The 17,778-nt window shown below is 35.0% G+C and overlaps 1 protein-coding gene across 4 annotated transcripts in view; it reads left to right on the top strand.

Annotated features, from left to right (window-relative positions):
* Nucleotides 1-17,778, top strand: part of Agmo (alkylglycerol monooxygenase) — a 366,628-nt gene that overhangs the window by 167,027 nt on the left and 181,823 nt on the right. For all 4 annotated transcript variants that reach the window (XM_047562969.1, XM_047562967.1, XM_047562968.1 and 1 more), the window contains exons 7-10: nt 963-1,028; nt 1,118-1,197; nt 4,445-4,579; nt 6,156-6,272. In XM_047562969.1, coding sequence (XP_047418925.1) covers nt 963-1,028; nt 1,118-1,197; nt 4,445-4,579; nt 6,156-6,272 — 398 coding nt within the window. The remainder of the gene's footprint in view (nt 1-962; nt 1,029-1,117; nt 1,198-4,444; nt 4,580-6,155; nt 6,273-17,778) is intronic.

Genomic DNA, 17,778 nt, shown 5'->3' with positions numbered 1-17,778 from the left:
CACTAGAATCACTAGCTTTGGTGCACTAGGTGTCATTGCTGCTCCTTCCAAGGTGTGTCCACCAAGAACATGTCCATACATTGCCAAATGTCCTTTGAGGGGCAAAACACTTCTCCACCCAACAGAGAGCCATTGTTTAGACCATGATGGGTTGAGCATCTGTACTGTCAATTTCATTCTACTTTTGCTGTGAGGAAGATTTTTCCTTTGTCTGTGCTTCAAATGTACCTTTTCATATAAGAAAAGCTTGTCAAAGAATAACAATACATGAAGTAGTTTATTGGTGTAGTGTCTCAGTGAATTTCTATTCTTTTTAGATTTATGACCACATTGATATAATCATGTTTATTTTAAAAATATATTAAGCAAATGATGCTCAAATACTTAACTTTAGATTTAAATTGTGATTTGAGTATTTGGGATCAGGAAAACATCATGTATGTTGAATTAAAATGGCCAAAGGCAATTTTAAAAATTTTACTTATGATTTTTACTATTTAAAAAATTATCCAAGATTTATTCTAATTTTCTTCTTAAAATAGATGTAGGGAAAAGGTTAAATGATGTGTCACTTCAAAAATTAAAAATAAAATAACTTACGTATTTTATTTCCTTATTTCCCATTCAGTTTTCTCTGTACCATTTGCTTTTTAATTATTCCTCAATAGTCTTGAAAAAATAACCATGTAGATTTATCCCAGAATTTTTAAACTGAAATTTGTGAAAAATTACATGTAATTTTAAGAAAAACTTGTTCTTTTTAGTAAAATTAACTGAAAATAAATAAAATAAAACTCAATTGCCTGAAAAATCTGTTGTTGTTAGGCACAGATATTCTCAGGAATATTATTTTGTTGCTTCAATTTTAACTTAATAGTATGTTCTAAAAACAAGACAAAGATATTTCAAAATGTCTTAGTTCCTATTTCTTTGAAAAGTTATTGTTTATTATTTTTTCTCAGGCAGAAATCGTTATTGCATAGACAAAAATTATGCAGGCACTCTTATTATTTGGGATAGAATTTTTGGTAAGTAAAAAGTATGAAAATCGAACAATTAAATTAGCTTCTTTATTCACAGAAAATCAAAGATCATATCTTTTAATGTTATTTTTCAGGGACTTTTGAAGCAGAGAAAGAAAGAGTTGCATATGGTCTAACACATCCAATTAATACCTTTGAACCTCTCAGGGTGCAGGTAATGAGATCGGTCTTATTCTGAATTTGTATCATGTCATAAATATTACAGTTTGGAGAAAAATCAGTTATTTAAAGATGGAAGTATACTACACTGCTGTAAAAATTCTTAACTGTAAAAGAATTTGGAAGTAACTTTGGTACTCAAGCAAAAATTTGAATCAAATTGCACAAATACATGTAAAAACAACTCATTATAAGAATTTTCGAATATGTCTACTTCCTATAATAAAAAAATATTGCTCTTTAGGACACATGTTCTTTCTTAGAATAGACCTGAAATATATTCATGTATTCAGAAGAAGCAGTAGTAACATATAGAATTAAAGCTGATCCCACAGTAAGAACAATATTTGCCTCCAGTCTGCATGTCTCTGGTTAGAAATTCAATGTGAGGCCTTTGCCCTGCTCTTCTTGGACCTAAGTGTCAAGAACTATTACAGATTGGTTAGGTCTGAACATTACCTCACCTGCTAAGACTTGTTGGACGGGGCCAGTTTTCTGTTAGACATATGGTATTGGTTGTTCACTGGCTTCAATGGTTGGCACTAGAGAAATGAAGAATGTCTGTGAGACTCTGATATGTCAGCATCAGACCACCACAGAGACTCCTGGGGGTTAGGGACTCACAAATGAGAAAAAGATAAGAATGCTTAAAGAACTGAAGAGGTCAGTCGACAACAGTTGTATACAAGGGACTGGTTATAGCAGTCAGTAAGTGACAAAATTACAGGATCATGTTGGGTCTGATTTCAAGCCTACTTCAAGTTTTCACAGAAAGTTGAAATAACAAAATAAAAAGCTCAACATTGTTGAATTTCTATGTGCAGAATGCAGCAAACATCATAGCACAAAATATTTAATGTCAACATCGCTAAAATCTTATGAGATAGAGGTTCTTTTTTTCCCCATTTTCTGGTGCAGGAAACAGTTCCCCAGGATTTAATTGGTTTAACCAAGTTCACACAGCTTGTCAACTGCAAATTTAACCAAGGTGGGTTATAGAACAATGCCAAGACTCAATTTAGCCTTTATCCTGTACTGCTTCTTTACATGAAAGATCATCTCAAGTTGCCTTCACTTTTAAGTAAAGAAAAAAAAAAAGCATTTTTATCACTCATACACCAAAAGAGAAAAGCTGATTATTTCTCTTCTTAGCTACATGGAAATTCTCTCTGTCTCTATCTTGGTTCGACTTTACTAAGAATATGATATGACTCTCAGGAGAACAACAAATATTTTAAGAAACATTTTTAATAATAAACTTTATGGAATTGAAAACAAGTTAGAAATAAAATATTAAAAGTTACCATTCCTTCACTTCACATAGAGTTTGTCTCCTTACTGCAGAGATCAAAGAACAAAAATAGACAATTGGTCTCTATACTGTATAAAAGAGCTTTCCAAACCTAGCATGCATGAATCATAGCAGAATCTTACTAAAATGAAAGCCCCATCCAATAAGTCTGAGGTCTATAATTCTGTTTCTACCAAGTTCCTAGATGGTGCCAATACTGATGGTTGATGGATGAATTTATAAGTAGCAAGGGTTTGGAAATAGCTGAGGAAAAGAGTTGATATTTGAGATAGAATAAGAGAGTTGATATTGTGTACAGTGAGAGTTGTACCAGGAGTGGGATGGTTAAGTTTTGATGAAGCACAATAGTGAGGCAGTCACAGATATCTATAAGCCATTGCTGAATCTGTGAGAGGAAAATTCACCAGATCTCCACTCTCATATAAACACTTTCATCAGTGTAGAAATTGTCAAAAATGAGTTTAAGGTCTAATATCCTACATGCTCACTTACATTGTCAGAAATGTCAAGTCTGCAAGTTATGATAATTAAGAGTTCTTGAATGTACAAAAATGTAGTTATTTTCACTTTTATTCAGTTATTTACAGCTGAATTTCCCACTTATCGCCAAGGGCATCAAAAGCAACTTGGAATGAACTTCCACTAAACAGAGAGTTATTATTATTATTATTATTATTATTATTATTATTATTATTACTATTATTATTAGGCATAGATCATTCATTTTTGGTTTCCAAAGTTTCAAGGTATTGGGTAGTACAAATAAATGAGAAAATGCCCTTTAAAACATTGTCATGTATTTTTCATGGCTTCTATCCAGAATGATACAAGCAAAATTGTGTTCAGTTTTCAAAATAGCAAAAAAGGTTAGTATTTTAATGTGTGTTTTAACTCCTAAACACATTGCTTTTTCTGTATTATTATGAATATGTAGCCCCAGACTGAGTTTCCACCTAATGTTTACTTTGTCCTCAAAAATCTACTCTATTAAATCCCATCTTGTTCTTTAATTGCTTCATATTCCTTATTGTAATGTTTCAAACAATTTTTAAGTACAGTTTTGTAACCTGTCCATTTGAGTTCTTCCAGAGAAAGTGAAAATGCCAGTAAGACCACAAATTCTGAGAGTCAAAACTTGTTTCTCCATTTATGCATTTCTATAGTTACAGTGGAACTTATCTCTAGAGTCTCTAGTTGATGCCCACACTGTAGGACTATATTTATTCCTATGGTGCATTATGAGCATATGTATGGGACATACAGAAGAATTCCTAAGAGCTAACACTTACTAAGCACTCTTGTGTAGGCATATATTTAACTCCTATACATGTCAAATGTGTGTTATTTAAAAAATGTGGATTCCTGCTATGAGACTCAAAGAACTTTTTTTTTCTCAATAAAAACTTCCTTTCCAGTTACAGAATATGAACTATTTAATACTCAGAAGTCTATCATCTGAAATGGCTTTGAAATTTCAGAGATTTTATTTTAAATATTTGAACATTTATGCAATCCTTTCATGCTTCCAGGTTTAATTCAAATATCCACTTAGCTAGACTTCAGAAAAGATGTCATTACACAAAGATGTTGAGTATACAGGTTGCTAGTTAATTCTTCTTGAGGCACAACCTCATAACTTGCTTTTTTTTACTTTTCTCATTTTCTACCAGTTGCTCTATTTTTTTATTTCAAAATTGTAATTGGATTGAATTTCAGAAATGTTGACAAGAACACAAGTAACACAGAATGCATAGGACAAATTACAATGAGGAATGTTACTGAATATTAAATTGTGTTAATCATATGCAAGAAATCTGTACTGAAGAAAAATATATAGATTATATTGAACAATAGCATAATGTATACTTGTATTTTATCCTTTTTATTATGTTTGTCTTATTTTAAATAAGGAGTATTTTATTTTTTCTAGTTCCACCATTTATTTTACATATGGACTACATTTTGGGCTACTCCTGGATTCATCCATAAGTTTTCTGTGCTATTTAAAGGACCAGGTTGGGGTCCAGGTAAACCAAGACTTGGATTGAGTGAAGAGATCCCAGAGGTAAATAGAGTTCATGGAATTGGAGATGCGGATGATTAGTGTCATATCCTTAGGTTTAGAGCCAGTCTGCATATATGCTGTGTTCATGCAAACCCTTAATAATATGTTCCCTTAGTCAGATGCAGCCCTGTAGAGCATAATTTAAAGACTGGACCCAGCAAAGGACTGATAAGAGGAATATCTTTGACCAGTTGAACACAGACTGTTTCCAAGGAGCATAGTTTTGTGAGCAGAACAACAGAAACTAGTAATCAGATCCATTCAAACCCATATCCAATAGCTTATGTGCAGAGCAAAACTTCACAAATTCACGCAGCTCACATGGAGAGTCCTAGAGCGCTAGAGAGGGAAGCCTTAAGAACCCTTTGGTCTATCCTTGGTTTTGTTCATGAAAAACCAAGGTCCCCAAAACAGGCCTAAAGTCACATCAAGACAATGTGACTATTGGATCAGACCAAGACTATATTCCTTTGATAATAAAAGTAGAAGCATTAAATACAGAAATCATGTTTAAAACCAAGAATGAAAATGTAGAGATTTAAAAATCCTGGAAACCAAAAGAAAATTTCAATTTTTATCTGAAATCCCCTTCTAGAAAAATAAAAAGAATTTCTTTTCAACCATTCAAGATACATATTATAATTATTCATCAAATAAAAAGTATAAATAGAAACACAGGAAAAATAAGAAAAGTAAACTATTGTTGATCTTGAGATGATACTGAGTATGAAAGTTAGCCATGCTATTTCAAGGAAATAAAATCATGTTTTATTTGAAAGCATTATTTTTCAAAAATCCTAAATATTCCAAATAGTTTTGTTTATAATCACAATTAGTTATATAGCAGTCAACTTGAGATTAGTGGAAATAGTTTGCATATTTTTAGCTCTAAAAACCTAGTAAGCAATGATCCACTTATTATTTTTCTTTCTAATATATAATTCAAAGTGAATATTTTAAAGTTATGTAGATACTGAAGTCTGCATTATAAAAGTAGAAGTGTGGCATTCTGGGAAAATCAGTAGTTGAGAAAATTTCAATAAAATTATGTTTATCTTTGAGGCATGATTCCCTACATTACTAAGAATCTCCTTTCTTGTTTTTTTTTTTTTTTCTTTTTGCTTTGATTGATTATGTTCTTAGACATATATTTCCATTTGCAGAATATCCAACCTATTCTTTTGGCAATCTTTGTCATTAGCAGAGATTGCTGAATCAATTCTTACTTCACACTTTTTAAGGCAGACTAAATTTCAAACCATAAAGCTGCTGAAATGAGAAACAAGTCTAGCAACTTACAGATATTTTGCTATTCAGACACATGAATGCTAGAGTATTTTTGAAAAAAATAAAGAAGCAAATCCTCCCATTCCTTTCTGCACATATCTTTCTTTTATTTATTGGTTCTTTTTACTTATACATGACAGCAGAATCCATTTTGACATAATTATACCAGTATGGAATGTATCTTATTGTAGTTAGAGCTTTCTGCACATCTCTTAAGTTAGTATGAATTTCAGTAAGAGGAATAAGTCCTGGAACAAAATAAAAGATTTTTTTTTTCTTTTCTATCTAGGTTACAGGAAAAGAAGTTCCCTTCTCATCATCTGCCTCTCAATTATTAAAGATATACACAGTTGTACAGTTTGCTCTGATGCTAGCATTTTATGAAGAGACCTTTGCAAATACTGCTGTAAGTGATTTCCATTTATATTACAGTGTGAAAAAATTTTCTGTCATTTTGTTTGAAAATGAAAATAAGTTGTCCATCTTATGACAGAGCGCTAGTCTTCTCATAACTGTCTGCTATAATTTTGGAAACTTCTCATATTTAAATAGGTAAATTAATCCCTTTAGACTAGCAAACATGAATTATATAATTGTATCTGAGCTACTATTGCTTTGAATATTGGTCAAATATTATACTATTAATCTGATGAGTAAGAAATTTTTGTCATATGTAAATTTCACAATTGCAGTAAATATACTTCCAAAGTTAGAAGTAAATATATTTGAAAAAGTATATTTTCCATCAATTTCAATATGTCTAGCTTCATTTAGACATGAGCCTGATAGAATGATATTAGAGAGTTTCAATGTATGGTTTATGCCCTTTAATTTTTCCTTTCTAAATATTCTCGATACTCAGATAATGTACCAAGAATGTAAACATATGACCACTAGACCAGGGTTTAACTTGGGCATCAAGCATCAACACCTTGGGAGTTGTTTTTATATGTGGAAAAAGAGAAACTGAGTACTTTTTTCGACAGTCAGACTTAGGACCTTTGACAATTCCAGTCGGTCATGGTCTTAAGAGGCAAAGCTAAGAGCCTGCAAGAGCCAGATAAAAATCCTCAAATAAAATAACTGAAACAAAGAAGAAATAAAACACCGTCAGTGAAAGGAAGGCAAAACAAAACAAAAATCATGGAAAGGAACCTTTCTTCTCTTGTACTTGGCTTTTGAGGAAGTGGAAAAAAGAAGGTCTTCTTGAGTTATTTTAACTGCAAATCAGCCTTTGCACCATTTTGGGTCCAGTATTATGCTAATCATGGGTCAGATAAACCCCAGAAAAGAATAAAATAGAACCTTGTCTCAAAATAGATCTCAGGTAACTTAAGAAGCTTATTCAAATCATACATCCAACAGTTACATACTCAAGTTTTAGAATATCCCCACAGATAGTATTCCAACAATTTTAAGTTCAAAGTTAAAAATCACAAAAATATTCTAGGAGAAAGTGAACCTGATAAAACATCAGTCAAAACACCATATTTATACCTCCAAAGGAACAATCTTTAGAAATTAAACAAAATATTAAGCAAATTAAATGTTTGAAGACTATATTAAAAAATTAATAAATTATAAAAATATATTAATACCCTATAAGTAATAGAAATTAATAAATAATGTGTGCTGAAAATGGATCTATACTGGTGTTATTATTAACAATATCATTATATAATTGTTAATAATATCATTATATAAATCCTATGAAATTATTGTAAGTAATTATATACCAGATTTGTAATTTACTAAAACAATTCCATAGATTTCATACAATTTATACATTGAATAATAAAGAATAAGTCTAGTTGAAATAGGGTGCTAAGTGTGTTAGGTAGGATTTTGGGTTATATGTGACAGAAATTCAACAGGGTGAGTTTGGTAATTCACAGAACAGAAAAATTTATCCCCACTGCTTCTTCAGGTAGCACTGAATCCAAGTGGTCAAATGATATCATCAGGAATCTTTCTCTCTTGCAGCTATGTATCTCTCAGTGAATACGCATATTCTCCTACAGACTGTCACCCTTAATGGTGACAATATTGCTACTAGCTGCTCTAGCTTTAAACACTGACATACCAGAACCCCAGAAGTGACAATATCAAAATTGAGCCTGATGGTATTTGCACATTACTGAACCAATCAATGTGGTCAGGCCTGGATCTTGTGTCTCTCTGTGACTATCAGGGAAGGATCAACTATATAGTTTCCTCTTGTTCTGACAGAAGAAACAAGATGGCTTGAAAGAAAATTGAGATAACAATATATAGAAAAAGGAAAATAGATCTGAGGAGGTAAAAATAGCAATTGTCTAATAATTGTTTATAAAAATATGCAACTGGAACTTGATTTTTTAAAAAAAATGCTCTTCTATCACATGTAAAATACATATTGACTTTAACTGCCTGCAGGGCTCCATGTTGTTTAAGGCACATGAAGCATGAGTACCCATTAGAAGTCTTCTGCTCTAAGAAATGAAACATCCAATTAAGTGTGGACAGAGTATAACAGTGGCAAGTGTTTCCATGATTGGTTAATTTAGTGGTTCAACCTGTAGTTTCCAAAGGTCTTCACTGTAGTTCTCTTAGCTTTTGTCATAACGACAACTCCAATTTTAGTATATGTGCTGCTGAAGCGAGCACCTGCAGGAATTCCAGACATCCTTTATCACAGACTCTGACCAAAGGTAACAAACTCAGTTCTCATTATGCATCTTATTAACTTCATCTAAAAATGAGGAAAAAATCCCAGATTTCTTCTCAGTGAACTTCCTTTTATGTCTTACTGTTTGGGACTAATTCACATGCCCACACTGAACCAATAAGTAACACTAGGTCCTTAGTTATCCATACCAGAATTATATCAAGTATAATTGATGCCCTCAGGACAGATTGTTCACTTTTTCCCTGAGCACATTCTTAGCATGTTTTCCTGGACAAAATCAGTGCAATATTACTACAGAATAAAGATATGTTATGGTTGGGCAACCAATTGTGTATGCCCTGATGTGTACAACTAAATAAAATAGGTTTACAGAGAGATGTTATAAAGATTAAAGGATAATATATTGAAAAAACCAGTATAATTTTTAACATTATTGAATGAACTTAATTGTTGGTGTGGGTTTTAGTCAACTTTTTCACTGTTGTGACTAAAAGATATGACTAGAACAATTTTAGGGGAGGAAAAGTTTATTTGGGGGCTCATGGTTTCAGAGGTCTTGGTCCATGGACAACTGGCTCCATTTCTTGGAGCTCAAGGTGAGGCTGAACATAATAGCAGAATAGTAGTAGAGGAAAAGAATCAGCTCATGTGATGATCAGGAAGAAGAGAGAGAGAGAGAGACTCCATTCGCCAGATACAAAATACATAACTCAAAGTTGTGCCCTCAGTGATCCACCTCCTCCAGCCACACCCTATGCACCCTCTGCTACTACTCAGTTATTCCCATTAGGGATTAATTCACTGATTCAGTTAAGACACTCATAACCCAATCATTTCTCCTCTGATGTTTCTTACATTATCTCACATGTAAACTTTTGGAGGTCACCTCTCATCCAAACTATAACATTCCACTCTAGCCCCCCAACACTCATGATCATCTAATAATGCAATATAGATTTTGTTCATTTCCAAGAGTCCTGATAGTCTCAACAGTTCCAAGATTTCCCAAAAGTTTAAGTCCAGTGTCTCCTCTGAGACTTAGGGCAAGCTTGCCTCATGAGCTCCTATAAAAATCAGAAGTAATTTTTAAGTATCCAATATACAAAAGTACCAAGTAAACATTTCCATTCTTAAAACCAGGGGCCCATAAAGAAGGGATAGGACCAACAGAAGACTGAAATCCAGCTGGGCAACAAAGGAGTCCTGTGGTTCCACATCAGGCATCTGGGGCACATGGCATGGTGATGTTCTGTTCAAAGGACTTGTGTTGCTCCACCCCTGTGGCCTTGTTGGTTACAACCCAAGTGGCCTTTCTGTTAGCTTGTCTCAACTCTATTCCTGCAGCCTTCCTCAATAGATATTTCATGGTACTGGCATTTCTTAACTGTGGGGGTCTATACTGCAGCTTTGGCTTTTTCCACACATCTCCATGCATCACCCTGTTGGGGGTACCACCCAGGACTCCAACCCTGGGACACTTCGCCTGGCCTCCAAGACCTTCCTTTGAAATCTTGATGGAAGCCTCCATGACTCCATAATTCCAGCATTCTGCATTCTTGCAGAACCAGCACCACTTGGTTGACACCAAGTTCTACTGCTATCTTGAGCAACAGTAAAATCTCAAGGGACCATGACTGCAGTATCCTCTGAGTGTCTGAGTAACTGAGCATGTTGAAAATTCTTCCCAGGCTCTCTTTTGCAAGAAGGGGACCCCACTAGTGTCTTCTCAAGAGAATTTTTACTTCTACTTCCTTGAGTCTGAGATGAATATGATCTTACCAATTCCTGAGGTGCCCTCAAGCTAACTTTCTTATAGTCTCTGGGCAAAGTCTTTAGAATTTCTTTAGTGGCAGTAATGTCTTTAAGAATTGCAACTTTCTTAGCTCCAATTTTACTCCCAAATTTCAAGTCCAAGTTTTTCAAATCTTTCTGCTCCTAAATATCACAATTAACTTGACTAAAAGCCACCAGCAATATCCATGTCACCACCTGAATGATATGCTGCCTATACATTTCTTTCATCAGACTAAGAAGTCCATCACTCTTAAAATCAGACTCACAGAAAGTCTCAGGACAAGGGTAAAATACAGACAACTTCTCAGTCAGAACATAACACAAATGACCTCTACTCCAAATTCCAATAAAGTCCTCCTCTGAACCATCTTGTTTACATTCCTATTGGCATTCTGGTCTTCTGAACTTCCACCAGAATTGCCATTAAACTCCAATTAAAACAATCAAAAGCATTTCCAGCTTGCACTGCTGTTATGGTTTGAATGTGAGGTATCCCCCAATGTTCACATGTGAGACAATGCAAGAAGATTTAGAGGAGAAATGATTGGGTTGTGAGAGTCTTAACATAGTCAGTGAATTCATTCCCTGATAGGAATTAACTGAGTGGTAACTGAAGAGGTAGGGTATAGCTGGAGGAGGAGGGAATTGGGGTGTGGTTTTAGGGCATATATTTGCATCTGGCAAGTAGAGATTTCTCTCTTTGCTTTGTGATCACCATGTGAGCTGCATCCTTTTGTCATACTTTCCTGTCATGATGTTTAGCTTCACCTTGAGCCCTGGGGAATGGAGCCAGTCTTCTATGGACAAAGAACTCTGAAACCATGAGCCTTTATATAAATCTTTTCTCTTCTATAATTGTGCTTGCAGGTCCTTTAATTGAAGCAGTGAAAAAGGTTACTACAACAGAGATTGGTACCAGAAGTGGGGTTATTGCTGTTCCTAACCTGTCCAAGTTTCAGAAGCTTTTTGAACTTTTTTGAATTGGTTGGAGGAATTTTGAGATATTTAACCCTACAAGCTGGAAGTACTTTAGGTTGTTGTAAGTGGAGCTTAATGACTGATTCACATGGGAGCTCAGAAGACCAGAATGCCAATAAGATCAAGGACAATGAAGACAGTGCTCACATATGATTTGACAGTGAAGACAGGGCTCAAGAGAGTTTAGACACTATTAGGATTTGGAGTAGAGGCCATTCATGTTATGTTCTGGCTGAAAAGTTGTCTGCATTTTGCTTGTGTTCTGAGACTTTCTGTGAGGCTGATTTTAAAAGTAATGGACTTAATCTGCCAGAAGCAATTTCTGGGCAGCCTAGGATTCAGGTGGTGGCATGGATACTTCTGACAGCTTTTAGCCAAATTTATTGTGATAATCAGGAGCAGAAAGCAGAGCAGAAAGATTTGAAAACTAGGGACTTAAAAGGCAGGAGTAAAACTAGGGCTAAGGAAGTTGCAATTGTTAAAGACATTACTGCCACTAAAGAAATGCTAAGGGCCTTTCCCAGAGACAATAGAAAAGATGACTTCAGGGCATCTCAGGAGCTGGCAACACCATACCCATCTAAAGCTCAAGGGAGTAAAGGTGAAAATTCTCTTGAGAAGAGACTAGTGGGGCACCCTTCTTGCACGAGGGGGCCTTAAGAAGTTTTTCTAAAGTACTCAGCCACTCATACACTCAGAAGCTGCTGCAGCTAGAGTCCTTGGAGGTTTGGCTTCTGTTTGAGATGGTGACAGACCTTGCTGTCAGCAATGTGCTGCTGCTTCTGCAGGAATGCAGAATGCTGGAGTTAGGGATTCATGGAGTCCTCTACCAAGATTTCAAAGGAAGACCTTGGAGACCAGGCATGGTGCAACAAGGTCAGAGCCCCTGTGGACACCCCCTGAGAAGTCAAAGTGTGGAGATGCGAGGAGGAAGCCAAAGCTGAAGTGAAGGCCCCTGAGAGTAAGAAATGTCAGTAACATGGAACATTGTCCTAGGAAAGCTGTAGGAATCAAGCAGAGACAAGCCAACAGGAAGGCCACTTGGGCCACAACCAACAAGACCACAGGGGCAGAGCTACTCAAGCCCTTTGGAGAGAGCAACATGATACCATGTGTCCCAGATGCTGGACATGGTGCTATAGGACATGTTTTTCCAGTTGGATTTTAGAATTGCTTTGGTCCTATCCCTTCTTTCTATGCCCCTATTTTTGTAAATGGAAATGTATACTCAGTAAAGTTATATAGTAGATATTTGTAAATTTCTTTTAATTTTATAGGAGCTCACAAAGTAAGATTGCCTTGTGCCTCAGAGAAGACTTTGGAGTTGAACTTTGAGCAATTTTGGAACTGTTGAGACTATGGGGACTTTTGGGAATGAACTAAATGTATTTTGTGTTATCAGATGAGTGTGAGCTTTTGGGGACTAGGGGCAGGATGTTGTGATTTGGATATGAGATATCCCCCAAAAGCTCACATTGAGACAATGTGAGAAGATTAAGAGGAGAAACGATTGGGTTGTGAGAATTTTAACCCAATCAGTGAATTGTACTCTAATAGAAATTAACTGACTGGTAAGTGAAGAGGTAGGGTATGACTGGAGGAGGTGGGAATTGGGGTGTGGCTTTAGGGTAATATTAGTATCTAGCAAGTGGAGATTTCTCTCTTTGCTTTCTGATCACCATATGAGCTGCATCCCTTTGTCACACTTTCCCATCGTGATGTTTAACCTCACCTTTAGCCCTGAGGAATGGAACCAGCCTTCTATGGACTAAAACTCTGAAACTATGAGCCCTTAAATAAACCTTTTCTCTTCTACAATTGTACTGGTCATGTCCTCACAGCAGAGAAAAAGCTAACAAAATATCTTCTAAACATCTTAAAATTCCTCCTACCAATTCCAAAATGCTCCAAAAATTTCTGAACCACATGCTCAGATTAGTCATGCGACATCCCCACTTCTTGGTACCAATTTCTGTTTTAGTCAGCTTTTTTACTGACTAAAACATCTGACAAAATAATTTTAGGGGAGGAAAAGTTTATTAGGGGCTCACAGTTTCAGATGTCTCAGTCCATAAACCGCTGGCTCTATTCCTTAGTGCTCAAGGTGAGGCTGAACATATGGCAGAAGAGTGTAGTGGAGAGAAGTAGCTCACATGATGATCAGTACATAGAGAGAGACTCTACACATCAGATACAAAATATGTACCCCAAAGGTATTCCCTCAATGACCTACCTCCTCCAGTCATACCCTACCCACTTCTGTTACTACTCGGTTAATCCCATCAGGAGACTAGTTCACTGATCCAGTTAAGACTCTCATAACCCAATCATTTCCCCTCTGATGCTTCTTGCATTGCCTAACACATGAGCTTTTGAAGGACACCTTAATTCTAAACCATCACATTGTGCTAAATATGTATTTGTGGGTTTTTGTTTGATTTTAGGCTTGTATGTGTGTTTGTGTGTGTGGTTTTTAAAATTTATGGGTTTGTTTTTTTTTTGGATTCAAAATTAGTAACCAAATATTTCTCTGTTTAGTGACCTCAGTTTTGGACAATAGATGTTTTTGCATGTATTTTTTTTCTATATGTAATTAAGGAAATATAAAGAAAAAACTACAAACATCTAATAGATTTTCCTGATTGTAGCAGAAAACAATGATTTGGATTCTAATTTCCATTTTCTTAAGTGCCATTACAAACTATAATGCAATGTGACAAGAAATATCTTGAAAATATCATGACTGGATATATAATTGCCTATTATTTCCTCTTATATGTGCTATAACTAATGATTAAACAAATTACACATTGTGCCATGTTGGTTTGTCTTTATCGCCATAAAAGACAAAATTTGCTTGCAAAAATTCATTTCAGGAGCAAAGCTGTCATAATGGCAGCATGAACCACCTCACTTTTAGGAGTGCACATGCAGACTTCAAACTACTAAAATGATTAAAGTTCATAAAGTTGTTCCTGGGTATCTACAGGTTAGTGATTCCAGGACTATGTCCTCACTTTGTGGACACCAAAATCTGTGGATGCTCAAATAACTTATATAAAATGGTTTAGTATTTTAATACAACATGGGTACATCCTCCTGTGTACTTAATCTCCAGATTACTTATAATACCTACTGCTTTACTATCTTGTTTAGAGGATGACAGGAAAAATATCTGTACATATTCAGTACAAACATAATATTTTGGGGAGCATTTTCCCTCTGATTTTGGTTGAATTTGTACATGCAGAACCCACAGTTATAAAAGGGATCATAGTAGTTGCTTAACCTATGGCCTCATAATTATCTCTTCAAATAGTGCATAATTTATCAATCACTAGTTATGCTAATACATTATCTTTACATGTTAACCCAAAGCAGAACTAAGATGTATGTGCATGAAGCCCAAAGAAAAGCTGGATCATCTGCACCAAACTATCAAACTTTTGATATGTGGAACAATGCTGATTTTTTTGATTGTACTAAATAAAATCTCTGAATAAATTATATTAATACATAAAATTCAAAATGGAAATTTGCTCATATTAAGCTATAAAAGCCTTCAGCTTGGTTTTGAAATATAGGCCCTAACACTGAGTTCACCACAAGATTTGAATGCCTGGACTTATATGAAAGCATCCTGAGTAAAAACATTTGTATGCACTGTATATATTAAGAGATGTGACTTACACCATGGTCTTCATAAGATTTTTCTATTGTCATAAAAAACTATATGAGAAACTCATGTGGATATATTGACAAGAGAAATAGCAAGTGTTGAAATTCTTTTCAAATTGAAATTAGACTTGGAGACAGCTTCACTACTGACACAAATTAAATTTGAAAGGTGCATTTGCTTATTTCTCACATGTGTTTTTCTTTGCTTAAAACATGCTGTGTGACTGGGAAGAAAGGTTGCTTATTTGCAAAATTCTATAGTGCCTTTCTAGTCTCAGGGATGTCTAAAAGCACATGAAGACTTTGAAATCCAACAGCAATATTTTTTTCTAGATTCACTGTAGCCAATAATCACATAGAGAAGTCGTGGCTGACTTGTAATTGGGGACCCTGCTGTGGTCCCACGGCCTTTTCTGTTTATGCATATACTACAGTAGATAAATACTTACTTGTTTTATGTGTGCAAGTTCTGTATAAATAACTTTCAGAGCAAAAAAAGCGATTTGATGGCCACCACAAAGGTGTAAGAGGCACATTCCTTTCTTACTGAAACTAGTGCAGCATAGATTTAAATATATAGTGTTTAGTTTATTGATATGACCCAGTCTTTTTATGTTGATTTTGGTTTAGTAATGCTTAGGAAATCAATTCCTCAGCTGCTAGGTCTACTTCATGGGGTGATATCATGAATGCATGCTTGAAATAAAAATATGGGCTGCACTAGCATGTTCTATAAACCAAAATAGAAAAGGCAATGCTACCTTTTACTAGATGCAAACAGTTTGAATATTTAATAAGGTCTTATAATGGAGTGTGTAATAAAGTTAGTGCAAATATGTTTTAACACAGATTACTTTGATGCTGTATTTCAAGTTAATAAGGCATCTGAGAGTATCCAATATAAATTTGGGAGCAGATTTTTATGGTTTTGAGTTCCCCTGGATGTAGAACTCTGTAAAACATTATGGGCACTTCAATTTTGTAACTAATGTTTTTATATTGACATTTTTTAGTAGACCCCCTGAAAAAATCAATGTATTTAGTTCTATTCTCAGAACAGTGAATGTTCCTTGTACTAATTAGATCTAGCTTAGAACTCACATGAAAACTCTCAAGTCAACATTGTCGTATACTGTTATTCTCCAGTCCAGACCTTTGAGATTTCATTTAATTTCCTAAAATTTTTAGGTAGCAGTTAGTGATATGAAAAAAGTAAATGTGAGCCAAAATGAACATCAATTAGAACTTAAAGGCATGACATGAATATAATAAATGTGGGGTTTCAAAAGGATATTAGCTAGTCAGGTGCAGTGGTACATGCTTATAATCCCAGCTACTGTTGAAACTGAGGCAGGAGGATTGCAAGTACAAATTCAGCCTGGGAAATTTAACAAAATCCTGTCTCAAAATAACAAATAAAAAATATGAAAACTGCATGGATGTAGCTTATTGATAGATCACTTGTCTAGCATGCACAAGGCCCTGGGTTCAATCCCCGTACTGCAAACCACAACAAATACTCCAGAAATGTAGAGAGGTGATCATTTGTACATTCTAAAATTCATATGTACATATATATACTATATTGAAATATAACAATAAAGTGAGAAATTATAATTTTGAAATATGTGCATCTAATAATGAAACACTAACTTTGAAATTAAATATATCTTCATACCGTTAGTATTGTTCCCAAATTTGAACAGTATCAGGCAGCTCCTTTCAATGTTATTATATAATAAACACAATCAACCACAAACTGCTTATAACTTGAATTATAATCTTTTTTTGACTTATTAAGTGTATGAAGCAGTTAGGCATTTTAATTCAACTTGGGAAACTCAGAGTCTAAATGTATTCATGTTCTTAAACTCAACTTTCTTTGGAGTCATATTTTCTTTCTTTTTTAATACCAGGATTGAACCCAGGGGCATTTAACCACTGAGCCGCATCTCTATCCCTTTTTTAATCTTTATTTAGAGACAGGCTCTTGCTAAGGTGCTGAGACTCTCTGAACTCTAAGTCCTCCTGCGTCACCCTCCCGAGCCCCTGGGTTTATAGGTATGCACCACAACTCTCAGCAGGAGTCATATTTTCTTATTAAAATAGTCTACATGTAAAGGAAGTTTGGCTTTCTGAATGAAACTGTCTTTTAACTTCTTTTTCTTTTGTATGGGGTGGGTAACTAAGAGGTAAAATCTTGTATCTTCACTTGTTTCTTACTGAAAAAATTAGTTTCCTATCAGTAGTATGGAGAAAGTTGATGTACTGATGTCAGTGAGATCTTAAGGCAAATATATTATTCAAGCCTCTGTTTATTTGGAGGATTCACTGACCCCAAAATAACCTTACTGAGTATTCAGGAAGATGGTATGTCAATATGGTGATCTTCCAGCAACAGTTGTTGGATCTTTCATTGTTGATGGTGCTCAACTTGGACTCATTATTACCCAATAACGAATGAAGTATGACCCTTGTATGTTTGCTATTCAGTATCTGTGGATCATGAGGTTTTCTAGTTTGACTGAAGGGAATATGCATAACATAGTAAGATGTAAAGTTTACTGGGTTCAGATGGTTTCTTCACATGCATGAGCTGAAATACTAAAGACATGGTTAGTATCCTCTGCAGACTTCCAGGTTTCTCTCTGTGTAACTGTCTCAGATATAGTACTCTGTCTTCCAAAAAATAATTTCTTGGTGTTTCTCAGGTCCCACCTCTATCTTCTCAATTCAGGGAGTCCATCAGCCTTCTCTGAGTTCCCTCTGTACTACCTTACTACCTTAAGGTAGT

Source organism: Sciurus carolinensis, chromosome 8 (assembly GCF_902686445.1).
Source record: "Sciurus carolinensis chromosome 8, mSciCar1.2, whole genome shotgun sequence".
Classification (NCBI taxonomy): Eukaryota; Metazoa; Chordata; class Mammalia; order Rodentia; family Sciuridae; genus Sciurus; species Sciurus carolinensis.
The sequence above is the reverse complement of the archived record's forward strand: the minus strand, read 5'-3'. Positions and strand labels throughout refer to the sequence as shown.